Below are 22,648 nucleotides of genomic sequence, written 5' to 3'. Positions count from 1 at the left end.
ATATTACAGTTGTACACATACACACACAAAATTCACCACTTTACCAGATGATGACAGTAGCCCTTTGGTCACCTTGCCCTGGGCTTTCTATGACAACTTTAGCCCACCCATTTTCTAAAATGGCGACTGTAAATAAAAGGAAAGGACAGTAAACTGTGGGGCCCGCCGCTTCCAGGACAAGTGGAAAATGGAGTATTTTTTTTTTACAGAAAACCGAAACAACTGTGTCCGTCTAATTTGCCAAGAGTCAAGTCAAGTCACATTTATTTGTATAGCGCTCAATTATAAGATGTCTCAAAGGACTGCACAGGATTACGATTATACCATCGCCTGATCTTAAACCAACATAGTAATTGGGTGCTATTGTTCAGGATCACAATTATTCTGAGAGGGAAATATATATAGAAGCCCAGCCTACAGGAGCAGAGCTTTCTTAATCTGCAAACCCTTCAGTTGAGCGACAATAATTTGTTACCTCGGACTGGAAAATGGAAGGTTTTGCCTTAATTGAAGCAAGGACAATTGTTCCAGTTTTTCTCCCAAGTCAACCCAACAACCTGCCTGCTTAGACCCAACTCTCACATCTCTTTGAAGGTCATTTTATAGATTCTTTGGGGAACAGATTTTAAATAAAGTCAATTTCTCTCTCCAGACGGGCGTTTTCCTTGCCGCCTTTAAAATGGCTGTGGTGAGGCCATATCTGAAGAAGAGCAAATTAAACTCGAGCATTTTTAACATTTTCCGTCCAATGTCCAACCTACCGTTTTCAAGCAAAGTTTTAGAAAAACAGTTTTAAATTCCGTTCAATTCTTCTTTTAGAAAAAAACAGCATTTTACAGAAATTTTTAAAATTTGAAGTTATATAAGGTATAATAAGGATTTTAAGCCCAGGACCTTTTATTCTGAATATGCTTCCCCTTGGGGATGTCATCGGGAGACAGAGTCAGTTTCCATAGTTACATAGACGACACCCAGCTCTACATTGCCGTGTCCTCTGATGACACAGGTCCAATAGATACCCTTTTAAAATGCATTTCAGATAGTAAGTCATGGATGGCAGATAACTTCCTACAGCTCAACCAGACAAAACAGAGGTTTGACTCATTGGTCCTGAAAGTCAGAGAAAGAAAAAACTACAAGATTTTAGACATTTAGATTGCATTAAAAACATGGGCAGTATTTTTGACTTTGAGCTAAATTTTATTCCACATATCAAAAATATAAAATTGATTTTTATCTTCTCAGGAATACAGACAGAGTCTGCCTATTGTTCTCTCAGGCAAACAAAGAGGTACCGATGCAAGCTTTCATATGTTTTCGTTTATATTATTGGAATGCCCTGCTCGCTGGACTTCCCAAAAACAGTCCTGCTAGCTTGCAGCTATTATAAAACTCAGCCGCACGGGTACAGTGACTTGCGAAACTCTTTGGCCCCCTTGAACTTTGTGGCCTTTTGCCACATTTCAGACTTCAAACATTAAGATATAAAACTGTAATTTCTTGTGAAGAATCAACAATAAGTGGGACACAGTCATGAAGTGGAACACACTCTAATGGATATGTTAAACTTTTTTAACAAATAAAAATTGAAAATTGGGTGTGCAAAATTATTCAGCCCCATTGAGTTAATACTTTGTAGCGCCACCTTTTGCTGTGATTACAGTTGCAAGTGGCTTGGGGTATGTCTCTATCAGTTTTGCACACAGATAAACTGATATTTTTGCCCATTCCTCCTTGCAAAACAGCTCAAGCTCAATGAGGTTGGATGGGAAGCGTTTGTGAACAGAAGTTTTCTGTTCTTTCCACAGATTCTTAATTGGATTGAGGTCTGGACTTTGACTTGGCTATTCTAACACCTTGATATATTTTTTGGTGAACCATGCCATTGGAGTGTTTGCTTTATGTTTTGGATCATTGTCTTGTTAGAAGACAAATCTCCGTCCCAGTCTCGGTTCTTTTGCGGACTCCATAAGATTTTCTTCCAGAATGGTCCTGTATTTGGCTCCATTCATCTTTCCATCAATTTTAACCATCTTCCCTGTCCCTGCTGAAGAAAAGCAGGCCCAAACCATGATGCTGCCACCACTATGTTTGACTGTGGGGATGGTGTGTTGAGGATGATGAGCTGTGCTGCTTTTACGCCAAACATAACATCTTGCACTGTTGCAAAAAAGTTCGATTTTGGTCTCATATGACCAGAGCACCTTCTTCCACATGTTTGGTGTGTCTCCCAGGAGGCTTGTGGCAAACTTTAAATGACACTTTTTATGAATATCTTTAAGAAATGGCTTCTTTATTGCCACTCTGCCATAAAGGCCAGATTTGTGCAGTATACGACTAATTGTTGTCCTATGGACAGATTCTCCCACCTCAGCTGTAGACTTCTGCAGTTCATCCAGTGATCATGGGCCTCTTGGCAACATCTCTGTCTCTCAGTTTTCTCCTCGTATGAGCTGAAAGTTTAGGGGGACGGCCCGATCTTGGTAGATTTGCAGTGGTCTGATACTCCTTCCATTTCAATATTATTGCTTGCACAGTGCTCCTTTGGATGTTTAAAGATTGGGAAATCTTTTTTGTATCTAAATCCAGCTTTAAACTTCTCCACAACAGTATCTCGGACCTGCATGGTGTGTTCCTCTTTTTCATGATGCTCTCTGCGCTTTAAACAGACCCCTGAGACTATTACAGTGCAGGTACATTTATACAGAGGCTTGATTACACACAGGTGGATTGCATTTATAATCGTTAGACATTTGAATCAACATTGAATCATTCAGAGATTTTCACTGAACTTATGGACAGAATTTGCTGCACTGTAAGTGAAGGGGCTGAATAATTTTGCACACCCACCGTTTCGTTTCCAATTTGTTAAAAAAGTTTAAAATATCCAATAAAGTGTGTTTATTTCACAATTGTGTCCCACTTATTGTTGATGATTCACAAGAAATTACAGTTTTATATCTTGATGTTAAAGTCTGAAATGTGGCAAAAGGTCACAAAATTCAAGGGTGTCAAATTGTTTCGCAAGCCACTGTATATTGGAATTAGCCAACAGTGGGGAGGCTTTCGTTGCTATAGAAACAAATAATCTCTCAACACCCCAAATCACTTTCACACATCTGCACAGTGCACACCCATCCTAAATGCAAGACTCAAAGGGACAAACACATAGAACAGTATGTTCATGTTTTGGGCAATGAACGTATTTTGCTTTCATAGTATTTGATTGTATTATCATTATATTCTAATGCAATCATTTTGGAGTATTGCAATACGTTTAAATAATAACAAAAGGAGGGGTGTGAAGCTGATGATTAAATTACTCTACAATAGTCTTCTTTAGTTAGTCCGCAATTATTGAAAGGGACAGTGTGTATTATTTGGTCACTAAATGTGGCTTTACTGTGATACAAAATATGAGGACTCAAAGTGACCAAACCACACCCTTTCTCTTCACGTTTTACAGCCAACCATTTTACACTACCCTAACAGATAGAAAATATAACCTGTGGGAAAGACCATATGTCACTCCCCATCCACTCATTCTGCCTACCTAATGCTTTTGCCCTTAACAGCTCTGCTGAAATTAAGATAAAAGCAGATAAGCAGTGGAAAATAAAGCATTCGGCTCTTTGAAATCAGTTGGGCATTGTTAACAAATACGTACTTGAGAAACTAGTACACTCCACACGCCAACCTTTTGACATTAAAAAGCAGTAGACGTTATCACCCACTCTATTTTTACGCACGAAACACAATGCTTCTCCACAATATATATAATTTAAAAAAGCATGCTTGTTCAAAACCTTAAGTGGTGAACTTTGACCAGTACAGACGTGATCGTTGGAGCGGTTTATTGACGCACATAGACTTAATCACGCTTCAAAATAAAGCAGCTGTAGACTAAAATACTAGTCCCCAGTCAAGATTATGACTATTTTTCTTTTGAAAAAGCGGTAGGTTCTTTAAAAAAGCAGCAGTCTTATGCGTAAGGGATGCAACTTAAACCATGCACCAGACCTTTATACAAGTATTGAAATAAAATACAAACACATGGGAGTTCTCTTGATTGATACATTTTTATTACACATAAAAGTGGAAAAAGAGGGGTGAATTCAAAACAATGCATCCGGTTCACAGAAATAGTGTGCATGTACTGTACTGTATATACATATTTGTGTGCTTGTGGTAAGGTCTTCCGCAATGCAAGATCAGAGTATTTCGTGTTTCAAATGAGTAGTGTCTGCTTTTCATACTACATGTGCACACGCCCAAAAACACAAACAAGTTCCCAAGGTCATGGAGTAATGCGATCAGTGTGTTTGAGCCACTGTGCACACCTTTTACAACGCAACTCCATATATTGTCATCCTTAAATGAGGTTTACAAAAGATCCAAAGGGAATCAACCAAGTCATTTTGAGAGGGGCAGGCGGCTGTGATTTGGCACTTGAATTGTCATCTATACTACCAGTAGTGCCTATCACAGTGGAGAACACACAGCGGGATCAAATAAACATGTTTGCATCTTCAGCAGTTTCCTTGATTCAAGGAAGAAAGACACAACAGAAGGAAGCAATTTTTATCCAATAGTAGAGTAAAAAAAAAAAAAAAAAATAGGGTGACGTTTTACAATCGTTTTTCTCGCAGTCTCTCTACCAGCTTTCAGACCTCCAAAAGTCACCTACCGAGTCCCCGGCAAGCCAAGAAGAAAAAAAGTGAACACATGAAGAAAGATTAGAAACAACAAGAGTAAATAGAAAAAAGACACACCAGGAAGGGCTTCCGAAAATTGTGGCCCGAGCTCAGATTGGCCAGAAATTAAGTGGGGCCGTATTAACAGATTGTGGATGGACTAATTTTAAATTGTTGCAATTTGCTTTGTGTAGAGAACAACAACAAAAAATGATCACAACAAAATGTACAGTGCTCCACCACCCACGGTTTCATCAATTTTTAAAAAAGCCATTTTTGTTTATAAATGTAGAGGTATACTTGTCAATTAAAAACATAATTGCCTAATTAATTAATATTAAATTCGACCAGTTTAATTATCCAAAAGGTGTCATCTATTTCAATTCTGTTTCAGACAAATCATATGTGACTTAAAAAGTTTTATTATCTAAAATAAAAATGTGTTTTTTAAAATAAAATCACTAAATTGTCAAAAAACACAAACAGCACACTAGTGAACATAATAAGTGATAATACCTTGAAGCATTGATGGTGCCAAGTCATTATTAGTGTCTTTGTACAGACTTGTTGAAATTAAAAAAAAGTGAATTGATTGATGTAGTGACGGTAACTTAAATAAGTTAATTTTAGAATGATTTGAATTTTAGTTTTAAAAAACTGCAACAGTGTTACTAGGCCAACTTGGCTGCTCATGGTTCCAGGATAAATTTCCACTTGGAATCTGTAATAAGAAATGGTTCAAAAAATAGTAGTACTATTTAAACAGGGGTGATTATACATTTTCAACATATGAGCTAATTCAAAATGAGCAAGTCAAAAAAATCTACCCATCACAAAAGTTGCAAAACATCGATTGGGAAATGTATTTAAATTGTTTAATTAACTAAAAAATAACTAAAACTAATGAAGATGCAAAGGCAGTTGCATTGAAAAATAAATTCCCAATTTGCGTAGTTGAGAGCTGAAAACACTCCTTAATTCAACCCTAAACAAATCAAACGTGTTTACTTGAAATAAAACAACAGTTGTTTAATTGTAATTGTGACAAGTCAGTCTTATTTTCAAGGCCAATGAGATGCAAATAAATAATATTTAACAAAGATTAGTACAGTACTGCTAACGTGCCGTGTTTGACCGCTAGGTGTCAACGTGTCTCTACAAATACAAAGCACTGACTACAGTGTACCGTGATCTACCAGTACTACATCTGGGATCCACCATTTGATTGCAATCGACATCAGCACCCCTGTATTAAAAAATATGCATTTGATTACTTTACCAAAACAATTGGGTCAAAAGAGCTCCCAAGTTTTAGAAAACCCTGTCCTACAATGTGAAACACAGAGTGGAAAAGACAAGAAGCACGAAGAAGTAGCAAGACAGGGACTATATGTGAAGCAAACAACGAGGAGGTGGCAGTGCAAACTCAAAAGGTAAAACTCAAAGGAAAAAAATAAAAACCCTGTCTAATTTTGGGGAGCGTTTGCAAGGAAGATAGAATACAAGAGTTAAATCATGCGTGAAGTTCCCTTGGCAACAAGCTACCGCCTCCTTTCCTCCTACATCCCATTTGTGCTCACTCACCGCAAGTGGTGCTTAGCACTCGCCACTTCTGCTTTTTGACTTTCTGCTCTCCACATCTGTGGAATAAAGCAACGTTATTTACAGATACACAACACACACACACGTACACGGGGGAATAAATTAGCATGAGTACAAAAGCAGCCGATGATCATAATAGCTTATAACTTCATATGTACAAGAGTGTAATTCCAGTGCTATTTTTCTACACTAACTCTCCTGTTACATGCTTGTTTTGGGTGATTTCTCAGCTTAAACCAAGTTTTGTAGTTGACACACGATGATGAATATGAGCAGCCAATATAAAAATGATTTATTTACTCCGTGAACTATAAAAAAAAAATACGAACATAAAATTTACTATGTAATCAAATTTCGCTACTAAGCCTTTATTTCTCTTAGGAAGACTTTCAATTTTCCCCATTCTCTGACATTCGTCTCTGGCACCGTGAATTAAAATAGTGCGATAATGAGAAATCGTATGAGTTTACACATGTCAACTGAATTACTTGTGCTCAAGCGATGAACATTCGACGGTATCACCGCCACAGCCTTGGTTCGATTCCCATTGCCATTGTGGTCATATTTTTTGGCTGATCAATCATTGAACAAATACGGTAATATACTCTACTTTGAGTTCTTTTTTTTGGGGTAAAAAAAAAAACGTTATGCATGATTAAATTTGATATATTCTTCTTGATAGTTAAAATGGTGGTAACAAATCGTTGGAAACAACCAACTAGAGAATTTGCATAGGTTTTAGTGACATTCAGACACGATTAAAAAGCGGAGTAAGGGTTGGGAATTTTTGGGCTTCTCCCAATTCAATTACTATTCAGGCTTTAAAACAATTCAACCCTTTTTTCACCCTCCTACAATTTAAACAAAATAACAGACGTAACATGAGAGTTGATGGGTTCTCCTAAATAGTCACTGTCCCTTAGTTGCACAGGGCTATGCAAATTAAGGCCCGACAAATCTTTGAAAATTAAATTATCTGATTATATTACTCCATTTTATTCCGTCATTTGGAAATGGCTGCCCATCCATACACAAGTTCACTCGTAGAAGTAGCAGACCTAACTAAACCAAGCTTCATAATATCAATACCCTATTTGTCTCATTTACTGAGAAACCCTAAAATGAGTCCTATTGAAACAAAAGCCTGCTTTCCAGAAAGAATCATATACACATTGGAACAAATATGAATACCAGGTGTAGTGTGTACCAAACAAAATAAAAACACCAATATGATAAAAACAAAAACGAAAAAAAAAAACACATGCAAAACAAACGGTATAAAGGGGTAACTCCAGTGGCACCTTAATTTACCAAGTTGTTTACAAAAACATATGACAGTTTGGAATAAATTAGTACTCATCATTTAAATGATATTTTTAAGATACATGGGCCAGACATGATTGGGTCTGGGTGAGTTTTACTGTCAAAGAGTTGCCTAAAGTAGCTCTGAGTTTCCGCCACACACATTTTCCTTTACGCGACCACTAGGTCCCAAAAAAAAACCTAGTTGAGGCACTCGTAAGTCAAGGTACCACCGGGTAATGAATATTAATGTAACATTCAGTATTCACACACCACTTGAGGGTGCAGGCAATAAAACGGAGAATTGAAAAAACCCAGATAAACAACAGCAAAAAACAACAGCACCATGGGACTACCAGAACAAATAAAGAGTCAGATCCCTCAAGATGCAGACACCCAAACTGATAACGGTGGGCCAGAACCTCTCCTTTCTTTACACACACCCATACTCTAACCACAGCGACTGATTTTCTTCAGTTTCCAATTCCTCAGCTCCAGACAGTAGAGGCCCGTTTTCTGGGCCCGGTGCGTAAAGGCCGACAGGAGGTGCGCTGATATTGCTAACATGGGTAGGGTTGAGGGAGAGGAAGGGGAGGCTTTTGCCCGCCGACTCGCTAAAGAAAGAGTCCATGAAGACCGACTCAGCGGTGAAGGAGGGACCCAGGAAGGACTCGAGGGTGGGAAGCTCGGCTTCCTCTGAGCTAGCAAATGGTAAACTGAGAGACTTTGGCAAGGAGGTGCTACGAGTAGCCCTCTCTGGTGCGTACTCACTGGATTCAGGCGGAGCTGGGAATCCGTCGACGGATACCGGCTGCCGGTTATCCTTAGAAAGCATGTCATGGATGCTGGTGCGCCGTGAGCTGCCCTCGGCCGTGGAGATGACGCTGCTGGCGCGGGGCAAGCCGGTTGCAGACCTCGACGCTCGGTCCAGTCGCTCAGATACCGAAGTGGCTCGGGCCTGGGAGGAGAGGCCGGGATGGGCCGAGCCCCTCACGCGGGTGCTTTCGGCCTTGCGCAGGGTGGGACGCCCCGGCTGGCCTGAAGAACGCGGGGGTCGGTCGGAAATGACAGTCGTTGCTTTGCCGCTGGAAGAGCGCAGGATTCCGCGGCCCCGTGTGGCAGGGCGCTCCTTCTGCGTGCGCTCAGCGGAAACGGGGAGGCGGGGGGAGTCCACGGTGAGGTTCTCCTGACTGCCAGACTATATAACACAGGGAGGAATCAGTGTAGTTACAGTATGTAAGAGACGTTAAAATCCCTTATATGAGCGCTCAAAACCTCAAATTGTTGTTTTGGAGGCCAATGCCGATTTGTGCCAGAAAAAACAAATTGCCCACACTAAAAGGCGCACAGGATTATAATGCACAAGGAATTAAAGATACTGCAAAGCTGGGGGGGGGGGGGGGGGGGGGGGGGGGAAACCAGGTAGGACCAGGGCAGTGCCCTGGTGGGGGGAAAAGTGGGGCGAAGCCCCCCCCCGGAGCTCATGGGTTTTTTTAAGTACTTTCAATGCACTCAGATGACAAAGAAATAGACAAGACAACAGCATAAATTTTCAATGTATATTGAACTATCCCATATAAAATTACAGTTTAAGTCAACTCAAAATCAGTCACATTAAAAAACATTTCCCCAACGCCACTATCTTAATTGTAAAGAAGATGGTTCCAGTGGCAAGGGAGACCCTAGACGACCGGCATCTTTCTACAACTGCAGGCGGCTAACGGGATCCAGGTCTGTAGGAAACCGCCTCAAAGCGTGCCGCCACCAGCTTTTGGGATCACTCTTAGTCTGGACTCTACCCTTCGACCTGTTCGGCTTGGGTAACCCTACCAGGAGTACGAGACTCCCGCCGACATAGCTCTGGGGGTCATGGAGACGCGCAAAGTGCCCCACCACGATAAGGTGGTGATCCGTCGGGACACAGCTAAATCCATTCACATGACCCAAACACTACTTCCTCCTAGACTTCATTGCTTTGGAATGGGTCTTTCTAGCCTGCTTCTGTGCAGCTTTGATGGTTCTTCTTGAGGCAGCCTTGCTCATTTGGGTGTCCTGTTTCACAGCAAGTTCTGTTCGTTTTGCAGACAACATAGCTGCTTCTGCATCCTTCTCCTCCCTGTACCTTTTGGAGGATGTCCTCAGATTTAGGCACAGTATGGACTGCACAGGATCCATCAGAATGTCTTTCCTTCCAAAATGGCTGACAGAGGTGGTATTTCTTGCTCTTAGGGCATATTTTACAGTCTGGATAGAACTGTATGTGGCTATGTCCATTCTGCATGCTTTGGGGTTCAGGACATCACCCATGACACTAAAAGCCCCCTCTACTTGCGGCCCATGGAAGCAACTCATGAGAGCCTTCACCATCTTGGCCAGGGTTGGGTATCTTCCAACAGCAAAGACTTGGGCCCACCAACGATCCAGTGCAATTGCCTTCCCCTCTGAGTCCAAAGGTGTTGGCAACTCACTGTCCAACTGGTATTCTCTCACCTCGAGATCATAGTTCCCCAGCTCTGACTCATCAAGGACATTGGTGACCAACGACGACAGCTTCTTCAGTTGGTTTAAAGTTGAGCTGTGTCCTCTGGCAAGTGGGTCAATGGCAGAGGCTGCTCTCAGAAGCTTGCTGTTCATGGGCAACTTTTTCTGAAGGTACAGACCACATGCCAGATATGCTGCCTTGGCTTTGGCTTTGAACTTGAACACAACTGACGACTTGTTAGAAGAATCCATCAGTTTGCTGGTGACACCACCATAGAAAATATCATTTTCTCGGAGTTGGTTGGCTTTGTTGTTCAGTTCAATTTCTGTCAGTTTACAGCCTTGAAGGGACTCTGGCTTTAGGAAACAGGACAAGAACTTCTTGAAGAAGGACACTTGCTTGTCGTTCAGCTTGTGTTTTGGAGTTTTCGTTTGGGCACCGAAACTTCCAGCGATGGAATAATTTGTCGTTCTTGACTGGAGTTCTTTCACGTGTTTTTTGCTCTTTGCGTGACTTTCAAGAGCTTTGAAACCTCTCCCACCATAGTCGATGGTATCATGACACCAAATGCAAAGTGCTTTCCCGGCACGATCGATCTTCCGAATAAAGTCATTGAACAAATTCGTCACAGTCTTCTTTCCAACATTCGTAGATAATTCCTTCTCCAACCAGTCCCATCGAAACTTGTTTTTTACAATCTTATCAATTTCTTTAGCTCGCGGAGCATCTTTGCGTTCGATCACGGACATCTTTCTTTAAACACCCGGCAAAAACGTGTGAGAAATGAACAATGGCACACTCCTATAACAAGCGCGTTTATTGGTCAACACGAGACTTCAACCAATCGCAAGTACGTTTCATTTCAGTTACGGAAACACTCAAATGGCATGCTGTCGAGACGAAATCGTTTTTTTTTACCAATTAAAACACCGGAAATTTTAAAATTTTATTTTTGGAGATAAAAAAAGCGGAATTCCGCGAATTAGCGGAAAAATCACATCCCTGCCTGTTGCATCCAATGTTAAGCAATTTTGAACAACCATCCAGGTCACTAATGGCCTGGTGGTTAGGATTTTGTAACCAGCTCTTACCATTGGTATCCTTTTAGATCCTGGGCGATAACGTTTATAGACTGATCAATAACTACCCAAATATGATAACACATATCCAATTGGGGGCAGCACGGCGACGCAGTGGTTAGCGCGTGTGCAGCACAGTTCTAAGGTCTTGGGAACCTCCTGTGTGGGTTCAAATCCATCTACCGGACTTCCTGTGCGGAGTTTGTATGTTCTCCCCGTGCTTGCGTGGGTTTCCTCCGGGCACTCTGGTTTCCTCCCACATTCCAAAGACATGCATTTCAGGTAGATTGGCCGGTCCAAATTGTCCCTAGGTGTGAATGACCCAGCGAGTTGTCTGTCCCTATGTGCCCTGCGATTGGCTGGCAACCAGTTCAGGGTGTCCCCTGCCCACTGCCCGATGATTGCTGGGTTGGGCTCCAGCACCCCCGCGACCCTACTGAGGATAAGCGGTGCAGCTGATGAGATGAGATGAGATATCCAATTGGCCAATTTTGACTTTTTGGGTCCTTGCGCTTGTATAAAGAGCTACCACTGTAGTTAAAAATGAAACAAAACATAAGAGCTTACCTCGGCAGGGTCGATTCCCTCGTCTAGGAACTGCTGCAGGGAAACCACCTCGCTTCCCGGCGAGGAAGTCTTCCTGATTTGTCTGGGCGTGGTGTTGGCCCCGGTTTCAAGGGAGTTCCTTGAGGGTGCGGGGCTTAAGTGGGACAAGCGTGATGACGAAGGCTGCTGTACGGGACTGCTCCCACTACTAGACCAGGCTTCCTGTTCCAGACTCAAACTGAACTCGCCACTGCTCTCACTGTGGGGACGGCTCGCGCTACTGTTGAATGCACCTGATGGGGAACATATGGACCCAGTTTTGATGGATTAGGACTTGCATTATAAATTATGGCAGATTAGTTACGGATTAGGTCAATGTTTAATTAAATGGTTTTCCAAAATTATGATTTCAAATGTTTTTTTGATTTGCAACTTTATCTGCTGTCAGTTTCATTCTTTGTCTGAATCACATGCGTGCTTTATTGACAATTGTATCATGAGTAAAAAATATCCTACGTATTAAATCATTGTTTTATCGATAGTAGGCATTGGTCCATTATGATTGACTAACACACACGTCAAACTCCTAGTCTGCGGGACAAATGGGGCCTACCACATAATTTTATGTGACCTGCGAGACAATGCTGAGAGAAAAATGAGCAAACGATGACTTGCAGTTTTAAAAATGTCCACTGGATGCCACAAAAGCCAGGAGCCACTCGCAAAGCACCCACGGTAGCTGTATTCGCTGACGATCATTAATCAACCAAAGAATATTGAGGAAACCAATCTCTGTGTTATTTTACTTAAAATAAAAGTCACAGATGCGCTGCTTAAGGGAATCCGAAAAATACAACATAAAAATTGTGTGTCTTTGCAGAAGTTTTAGCTCCTTTCTATAATACATATTAAATCTAACAGCAAAGTCTCCATTATTTAGGTAAACATTTTAGAGAAAAATACAAATAAAAAGAAGACTTAAATCATCAAATCAGTCATTTTAATTAGTTTTTGCTTGCATGCTGTATTAGTCACTTTCCAGTCCGCATGAGTTCCTGCATGAGTTAAATAAACTAGTGGAAATGAATTAAATGTTTCGTTTACAGTTTTGTTTATTTTATTTCATTTTTTAAAAACAAACGCACAGTTGATAAACACCCCAGGAGATTAAATCTTAGAAGATGAAAAAATATTAAGGGTGGAAAAAAAACCTAAACAACATAATTCTAATCTTACATCCCTGAATCATAATTTGATTTGGAGCCTCTGAAAACACCCGCATCCCTCTAGCTAAGGCATACATTTTATTTTTATTTACTAGAATGTTTTTTTTATCATGTTACTCCAGAGTTAAAATGAGTTTGACATCTCTTAATCTAGACATATTAGACAGTAGTTCATTGCAATAGATTTAAATTAGTCAAAATGACGATATAATAACAGGTTATGACATTGAAATGTATTTTCATGTGGATTATGCAGTAGATTATGACAATCTTTCCATCAATTAACAAATCATCAGTGATATAGAGATAACGGAATACCAAGGAGGAACACATAGTGTAAGAGATGTGCATTTGACAGATAGTGAAGATGGGGTGGTGGTTGAGGAGGTGGTACTGGGAGGTGCGTACCTTTTGCCTCAAGGGGAGAGGTGAACTGGGAGTTATTGTTACTATTACAACTAGTGTTGGCCCTGTTGGTATGGAGACTGGAGGGTCTGGCAGCTGAGGAAAGGTTGAAAGGAGAAAAAAAGGAAGAAACATGTAGTATCACACACAGGATGTAACATGAGGGCTTGACAGTACACGGTGCACACCCCCGCTGCGTAACCAGATGGCACATGCTCGATAATGGACAACAGGCGTGGCCGGCTGCCAAGGTGGCCGCTGGAGGAACAAGGACAGCACACATCGAGGAAGCGGGCGTGTTCATGCAGTACATACAGGAATAGTGTAAAGGCGTAAACTTGCACTTTCTTCCTACAGGGAGCTTAAGGCAGATTTATGACTTTTAACTGTCATACCGTAGATCAGGGGTCACCACCCTTTTTAAATCTGAAAGCTACATTTTTTTTACTTGATAAGCATTTCTAATATGTCAACTTATCATGTTATTGCCATATTGGTAATATTTTTACTAGGTCAATTATTGGAAGTAGGGTTAAATAATGGTAACCATTTAAAAAATAATTTTACTAGAAAATCACAAAGACCCAGCACTGGTTAGAACTATTTAGAATTGGTCAGTGGGCTACTCAGCAATCTTTAGGGGATTACCTGGTGCCCCTGTGTACCACAATGGAGACCCCTACTGTAAATGATAGCTTTTGCATCACATTACAGTGTATGGTATTATCAAAGTTGGATATTACTCTAAGGCACTGTTAAATTATCATGGATTCTAATATTATTAAATGTCATGCAAATGCAATCGTGGATCAGATTGTGTCAGAGATTGAAACACTGTCCTTTATATTTCTTTACCCAAAAGGTGCTGTCCAGAATTTGGAAATGTTCTACTCGATGACGCCATCTTCTGGGTTAGGTTAGAATTGCAGCTTCTGTTAAGCTCCTTCAGTGGCCCATGTAGTAGTAGTATATGCATTTCTTAGATGTGCTAAAATAAACTTTTTTTCATGTTTTTGGGGATTTAGGTTGGCATTTGGACTGTATTTGAAATAGATCTTTTCTTACTTTCAGCATGTTCTTGCTACATTGACAAAAGATGCAGGGACGGGCATGGAAGCACTCTTGAGGAGGGGTTCATCTCCTGTTCCCAATGTGTCTTAGTTGGGCATTGGTAACACAACCTTAATAAAGAATATCTTTTACTTTCAACATTCTAATGACACCTCAAACGACGCACCTCACCTTTAAGATTCTGTCTACCAAAAACCTTTTATTAATGACATTGCATTCAGTGATTTAAACACAGAGAAGTGACTAGATTTTCATCAGTTTATTTTTGGAAGTCACCTAGAGGCTTACCATTGATACATCTCAGAACTTTACCTTTTTGAGGGCCAGTGTTCAGAAAAGATTAAGGACTCTTTTAAATAGTGATAAAAAATGTCCATCAGACTTAATTGGAATCCGCCCTGAATAACTTCTAGAAGGCTGCAATAGACTCAATCCTGCTTTGGACAGCGTTTTATTCAGAAACATCAAAATGACCACTGTGAAGGCTTAATCAAAGAGGCTAGGGGGGAGCCTAAGGATTATCTGGACGGGATGTGGGAGAATGCGTTGACCTAATTTTGACAGCGTTTGGATTCCTGACTGAGTTTACCTTGGCCCTTTGGGTCATCAGTGGCGCCGGCGACATCCTCGCAAGAAGATTTGTCTGTTGATGAAAATTAATTCCATAACTTATTTCATCAATACATTATGGCATATGTCACTGCTTACATTTGTTTTTTAGGTACACCAAAAATGAATACCTTATTTTTCACCCCCCAAAAGTCGTCTTTTGTGATCTTGATTATATAAATACAATACACATTAGGGTGCATCAAAATCTTCAATTTTGATATGGCCAGGTGTTTGAAGTGTTTCAATATATGCTAAAATAACTCGTGCGAAATATTATTCCAATACATCATTATTTCGGGGTGCCACAGCAAATCCGTTTTGTTGGATGAAGTGGACAACAATGCTCCACGGTTGCAAATACTGCAGCTCAAAAACACTGAGTTGATTTTTATGTCTACTCTTATTACACATTACTACCATGTTTGTCGTTGTCTCTTTGTATATTCACACAACTGGAAAGAAATTTAGTCATTTTGTATAGGTATTGCACCTATTTTTGAGGGTTGACATGCAAGTTGCAGCAGAACTGGTGCTGTGCTGACCAGGTTGTCAACATGGCATTTGACACCACTGCATCAAACACTGGCCATCTCACAGCAGCCTGCATTTCCATACAGCTCTCACTGGGCCGACCACACATGTGTCTGGATGTGAAGAAATGAGCAACCAATGCTGCATTCAAAAAAGTGCGGTCAATGTATTGTCCATGCAATGATTGCAGTCAATGATTCATGTTCACATCAGACTTTGTCGCAGTGGCCAGAAAAAAAAACAACACCTAAAGAATGTAAAGCAGGCAGTTGAACATGACCATAGCCAACACCCAAACCTTTGCTGCTGCAAGCGCAAGCTAATCCCTGAATAGGAGGGTCACACACAGATGGCAGGAGGGAGACATATCTAGAAGGAGACGCACTGGTGATGTTCAGAGTTCAGGTTGCATTTCCTCTCTTTCTCTACCTCTCTCTCTCTCTACCGCCTTCTTTCCCTCTCTCCAAGTGGAGTGGACTCTGGCACAGGCTAAGCAATTAAAATTGAAATTCAGTTAATGTTAGCTGTTATTCTTGGGTCTTGTGAGTTGCTGGTGAGATAGCCACTACAGGAGCTTTGTTCCTATGGGGATGTCAGAAAGTATTGGCCCTTGTTTTTAACATTAAAGTGTTTGAACTTTATTAGGTGTCTCTATCCAAAATCCATCACTGCTGCAGAAAACTCAGGGTAAGGCAACATAAACATGAGGATCAACTATAGGGCAAGAAATGAAGAATATTGAAAGTTGAATTCTTAGAAATGATCAAGTGTCCAAACTAATTTTACTTTGGTATCCCTATAGAACATCAGTACCATAAAAAGTTCACTGTTATCAAAATTTCCAGATCTTTTTGGCAATAGACTAAATATCACAAATTTTTCACAAGTTTACGTGTTAGGTTGCATCCCTAAATCTCAACGGATTTTCTCAAAACATGCCTAAACTCATTTCTACGTTAATTGGAACAAAATGCAATGGCAGCCAAATTGATATCATGAAATTAAAATTTCCTATTCAAATTTGATGCACCCTAATATACATGTATAAATATAGTATATATAAGGCAAATAGAATTAAAACGACAGTGAGGGCTAGGGTTGCACCAAAAATGAATAAGTACATTAAAGTAAATGAATAGTTATTGTGCACTGAAAAATATATCTCTGATCACAATTGTAAAAAAAAATTAGATACAACAGGAATTGAACATGGACCATCCTGGGGAAAGTGCTGGATCCTATCCACTAGACAACGCTGGATACAGACATCACAGGAAAAAGCATTAGGTTTTATCTTTCTTTTTAGTCTCATTTACCACGTTGTTGATGTTATTTGGCTGGGCCGCGAGAATATAGTCAGACAATAAACCGATCTGTGGTACAGAAGAGGTTGGGAAGCGCTGAAATAGTTTTGTATAACTCACTCTCAAAGTTTTACGTAGCGCACAAGATTCTGAACTGAATAAGGAGGAAATGCACCAACAAAATATAAGGCGCATGTTCAAGTTTATGGCCAATTTTGAGTTTTAGGGGTGTGCCTTGTAGTTCGGAAAACTCGAAAGTTTGGTAAGCGCAATCTTACTTCAGTTACAGAAAATAAAACCGTTTAATGAATTTCAATATCTTGCTGTTATCTCAATGCTTAAAAGTTCATTTGTACCTTGGAGCAAAAAAAGAAAAAAAAAGACTCATGTTACCTCCAATGTGCAGCCTGAAGGTGGCTTTCCTGTGGGCTGAGGAGGGCAAAGTGAGGGTGGGGCAGTCAATGGCATTTGTGGAGAGTGCTAGCTCCTTCATATGCCTGCTGTTGCCCTTTGTGCGCCCACTGCCACCAAGGTCTGCTGCTTCACTAACGTCCAGGTTCTCCGTGCTGCCCACCCAGTCCGGACCCGTGCCTCCGGCCACCGTCATGGTCTGCAGAAGGTCGTTCATGGCTGTGCGTGTACAAAATTACATTATTCTCTGACCTAAGTTTATAACTTCATGACTAAGTTATGAGTTTATTTTAAAATAAGTGTTTATTTGTTGGAGAGTCAACAAAGACAAATCATAATGTGCAAGAATGCACTCAATATCAAAACACAACATAACCAAGCAATGTCACATGCAGGCATTCGGTTTGATTACAAATAAAAAAACATGTTAGCAGAACATGAAGAGTTAACTAGTGAGATCTAATACAAAAGATCAAATATTTAGTTTTTATAAGGTAAGATTGTAATTTCTAAAAATTATTAAGGGATATACATAAATGTATTGAATGAAAGAGTCAAAGCCTATAATGTAAATTTGCAAAAGGAACATGATGTACCACCATGTGAATGCGTGTATTATGCGCACTATGAATTTCTGATTCAATTTTTTTTATTTCAACTCAAACAAAGCACTGTTGGTTACAAACCTTGTGCCAAGAACTATCTCAGCCGGATTAAAACACAGATTGAAGTGGTGAGAGCATCAATTCTTAACCACTAGACCACTAGGGTTATGGGTGCAATAGGAAAAGGCATTTGCATCAGAATCACTATTTTGTATTCGATGTAACACATGGGACCATAAATAAAATCATTTATTGACACTCCGTCTGACTTTGAAATACATTAAAGGAATATATTTGGAATTGTACTTTGTTCAAGGTTACGTTGTCAATAAATGATCTTAATCATGGCTCCAAGTATTTAACAACATGGTACCGTGGGGTAAAAAAAGTGTGATGATAAGATAAAAGCATTTTCCTATGTTATGTATAACCCTAGTGGTCTGGTGGTTAAAAGTCAGGACTCTACCTGCTGCAATCATTGAGTTGTAGAAAATAAATGGTTATCAACATTCTGAAAAGCATTGGTAAAAAAGTTTTTTTTAATTATATGACTTAGAACAAAGAACGATAGATCAAGCATCTCACCTAACCTGGTCTGAAAATATATTTTGAAATAAAATTCTAGACATTACGAATCTTTTAAAGAAAACAATATTAGTTTCACAAAGTATCTCTTGTCTTGGATCTCATTGGTTTATTCTAATGCAGCTGAAGTCACGTGAAGCAAGTGCAATAAAGACAGTGTGTTTCTCTTGCTTGAGTCTTTCTTGCACTTGAACCGTAAAGGCAGGTAGGGACATGCGGAAATGCACTCATTCATTAGACATATGCAAAAGCAGACCAAGAACACAAGTGCTCTTAAGCAATTTAATATAAGTGCTCAATCATTTGGAGGAGTCTGATTGCAACAAACCATACAAGCTAATTTTTACCAAAACCCATTTATACACGCAACACAAACAAACTCAAACACTCTCAAACCCAGATGCTCAAGTATCAAAACACCCACATACCCATACCTACACACCATCTTGTAGACAGTGAGACACACTTTCGCTCGATAATCCACTTGAACATTTACATGATTGAAATCGGACTATTCTGGTTAAGTAAGCGTGCATAGAAATCCCATTATGGTCTTAGTACCACTGAAAATAGTCTGACTCTAATGGCTGGGTTGTCCTTTCATATTTTTGCTGGGTTTTTTTACTGTTACTCAAATCAGTACATATGGCCTGATTGTGGACTTCGAGTATAGATGAAATGCCACCGTTGTATCCCTCCATTTATAAGGTCAAGTCATGTAGGATCACACTTTTGGAGTGAGGAAGATAACAAGCACAGTATTTTCTTGATTTTGGTTAATGACAAAAATAGTTTGGAGAATGACATGAAGGAAATCATTCTTTATTTGAGGTCAAAAGTCGAATGCGAAAATAACATCTATTTGCGTGATGATGTGGGTCGTATTTTTTCTCGTTTGGATTGTTGTAATGCCCTGCTCTCCGGTCTTCCTAGGAAAAACATTGCCAGGTTACGGCTACTACAAAAACTACTCGAGCTTATACAAAATTCAGCACACTCGTACGGTGTGGTACAATGGCTGAAAATCCTTTCCTGTGTGCATCTGCTGCCATCCCTATCAATGTGGATGAGCCTCTTTCCTCACATGTTTAGTCTGTGCCTTGCCATATTTACATTTTATTCTTATTACAATTTATTCAGTTTTAATTTTTATCTCAACAATTGTGTGTGTGTGTGTGTGTGTGTGTGTGTTGGGTGTTCCGGTTGCTGGTTGGGGAAAAATGAGAGGATTTTATTGTATTATTATACACTGAATGTTTTTACATAGCACTTCGAGAGGCAACTCACTGGCTGAAAAGTGCTTTCCAAATAAATTTGATTAGATTTTATTACAGCATGTAAGCATAACCAAGGTCAATAAAACAGGCAGAAACAGGTTTACAGTGACACACACACTCACCTGGCTGACAACCTCACAATCACACACAAAGCGCCTTTCATCGCAAAAAGAAGCATGATGCTGCTCAGTAATTCCAGAAACACAAAGTAACAATCAAAGAGGTAAAGAAAAAGAAGTATTAGTCTATGGGGTTAGTCCTGACTGGATTCTCTCGGCAACATGAACCACTACTCACGTTTGACTAAAAGAGGTGACCAAATCATGAGTGAGTAAGTTTGACAGTAGTAGCATGGGCGTCAGAAAATGCAAGTGCACATGTACACTAACACACATATACTACATCAGTAAAACAGTACTGTCGGGCGGCGGTAGATGAAAAAAAAAGACGGCTTAGTGGGCTGATCTTACACATGGAACGCCGGTAGATGGCCTTGGCATTGTCTTTGTCCTTGGATCGGTTCCTCATGAAAGGCAACCTTTTTAAAGCTGCCACAGTGCAGCCAAACACACAAGCGGACAAACAGTAAGGTAGGGTTCAAGCGGAATGACAAAATTAGGCAGAAGGGAAGGGGGGAAAATACAAAAAAGAAACATACAGGGGGAAAGAGTACGTTGTTAACTTGACAAGAGGCTTAAGCTGAGGCCCTGCACGCTGAACAAAGTCATCAGATAACCATTGACAAGTCTTTTTATATACAGACGCTCCCCTACTTATGACCATTCGACTTACAAAAAACGGTAGATATATGTCGAAAAATATCCGGACATTGCTTTAAGTTAGATTGTGTATTGTGTGCACCTTTTTCCGAGTACAGGACATTACTGTAGTGCTTCTTTCCGCCTCTACATGCGTGTGGTGGCACTGTGAGAGGTCACCCACCATCCACCCTGAAGAAGAAATCCGCTTCCTCTTCCTAGTTTGTGTGTAAACATTCTATACTGTATCTCCAGCGCGCTAAGAACTTTGACCATTTTTATTGTTTAATATTTTACGCATCCATTCAATATGGTTGGTGTGAAGTGTAAAGAAGAGGCGAGCCATTTCTTTTGAAATGAAAGTGGAATATGGAAACTTGATGCTATTGAGAAAATGGTTGGATCGCTTTTTTTCGGCCACTTTTTACCACGGAGGACTAAGTAGCCTTACTCTTGAAGCCCATCTTTCAAAAGTAAGTTAAACTTCACTTTATTTATCTTTATAGTGCATATTATTTTATGAAATGTTTATTTTTTAGTACAAAAATATACAGGTTACTTATACAAGACTTAAACATACTTATATAAACCTTAAACATACAAAATATAGCACTGAAGCAACTTACGAACGATCCTCCGGAACCTATCTCAGTCACAAGTAGGGCAGCGTCCGTACTCAAACACACTGTCTCTAATAGCTTAAGAGGAATCATTATCAACAGTAAATCCAAGAATTGGTATTTGTACTTGATACCTTGCCCAGGCATCATGATCTCCACCTAGGACCTTTTCAGATTTTTTTTTCGTAAGTACATAGTGGTTTTGTTAAGGCTATATTAATGTCTGAATCCAAATCATCATAAGTAATCAATTGCTGACGCTTTAAAATACTGTATCACTATCGATAAAATAAACCAATAGTATGTCGTACACAAAATATACAAGGATTGAGTAAAAATAATTCAAAAATGCAAATAATGACTGGAACAATTATGCTATTAGGGTAATAATATGGATACATTTAACATATACAAATATTGATACATAATAACAACAAAAATTATTATCTGAATTTTTTGGGGTAGAATGTTGATCAAAGTCTTAAAAATAAGTGAATAAATAGTTAAAGTAAAGAAAAAGCCTTCCTTATTTGCATGTATTTATTTAAATTATATGGCAGTACTTAAAATGTATTGGTTAATAGCTATTTTATTCCCAGTTGATAGGAGTTACAACTGATTGACTTTATAAAACATTAAATATATGCAGACAAAATGCTCCGAAATACACAAAAGTTAGTGAAATGTTTTACGCTGTGTAATCATAAAGACTTTTTTAAAGAGTATAAAATGTACTTATATGTGTATAAAATATACCAATTAGTGTAATTTGATTAAATTGCTAATTTTGCTTTTGTTAATTTGTTTTCACAAATGGCGTATGTAAAAGGCCTTTGCAGAGCTCTCTCTGTTCTCCATACAAGTGTACATTAACGTTGTGGCTAGTGGTTTTGAAAAGACACACACATCTATCTCCACAACAAACTTAGGAAAACAACGTTCTGGCGTATTAACCTGCAATTCATTACTCATGCACAAAAGACGTTTCCATCGACCAAAACGTGCTATTACTAAATGTTTGCCACCAAAACCATCTCAATCTACAGTACAACAGCACTTCATACAAAGTACCAAGTGTTGAACACACAAGGAAACACTTGCTGATTTCTAATTGAACACAACTTTAAAAACACTGGACAGGACAACGCATCACCATGACCACATGGAACAAACAGACATTGACAATAAATTAAAGGGTGCAATAGGGATAGCAGGAATAGGAGAATTGTTGGCCTCTTAAAGATATCCTCAAACATAATTTTTTTCCCAATTAGGCACAGACCCTGTAGTGTTGAGAAATCTAATCTCAAAGTTGACCCATGTGTCTTGCTTGCTGTAGAGCTGTGACGTCATTAAAGTAACACAACATTTTAAAAAGGTTGAATTGCATTAACACAACATGTGAAGCGAGCTCCAAAAAAACAGCAATTTTAGTGAACAAAGTTTTCTGACCCTGATTTTGTGGCTGACTATGACAAAAGAATGTCCTTGACAAACATGTCTAGGGACAAACAAAGTTGCAGTGCCAGAGAATAAGC

At 39.6% G+C, this 22,648-nt stretch overlaps 1 protein-coding gene across 7 annotated transcripts in view; it reads right to left on the bottom strand.

The window, feature by feature from the left end:
• Window positions 1-4,060: 4,060 nt before the first annotated feature.
• Window positions 4,061-22,648, bottom strand: part of ccdc88ab (coiled-coil and HOOK domain protein 88ab) — a 98,712-nt gene continuing 80,124 nt past the window's right edge. For 3 of the 7 annotated variants that reach the window (XM_088351560.1, XM_088351561.1, XM_088351562.1), the window contains 6 exons: window positions 20,203-20,280; window positions 17,248-17,484; window positions 14,997-15,050; window positions 13,340-13,432; window positions 11,727-11,998; window positions 4,061-8,796 (listed from right to left, as the gene is read on the bottom strand). In XM_088351560.1, the coding sequence (XP_088207686.1) occupies window positions 8,032-8,796; window positions 11,727-11,998; window positions 13,340-13,432; window positions 14,997-15,050; window positions 17,248-17,484; window positions 20,203-20,280 (1,499 nt within the window). In that variant the 3' untranslated portion in view covers window positions 4,061-8,031. The remainder of the gene's footprint in view (window positions 8,797-11,726; window positions 11,999-13,339; window positions 13,433-14,996; window positions 15,051-17,247; window positions 17,485-20,202; window positions 20,281-22,648) is intronic. The other 4 variants (XM_088351564.1, XR_015852503.1, XM_088351565.1 and 1 more) reach the window with 4 other exon arrangements.

Source organism: Urocampus carinirostris, chromosome 13, assembly GCF_059441175.1.
Source record: "Urocampus carinirostris isolate Australia breed hairy pipefish chromosome 13, RoL_Ucar_1.0, whole genome shotgun sequence".
NCBI lineage: Eukaryota > Metazoa > Chordata > Actinopteri > Syngnathiformes > Syngnathidae > Urocampus > Urocampus carinirostris.
This window is presented reverse-complemented; position numbering and strand designations above follow the sequence as displayed.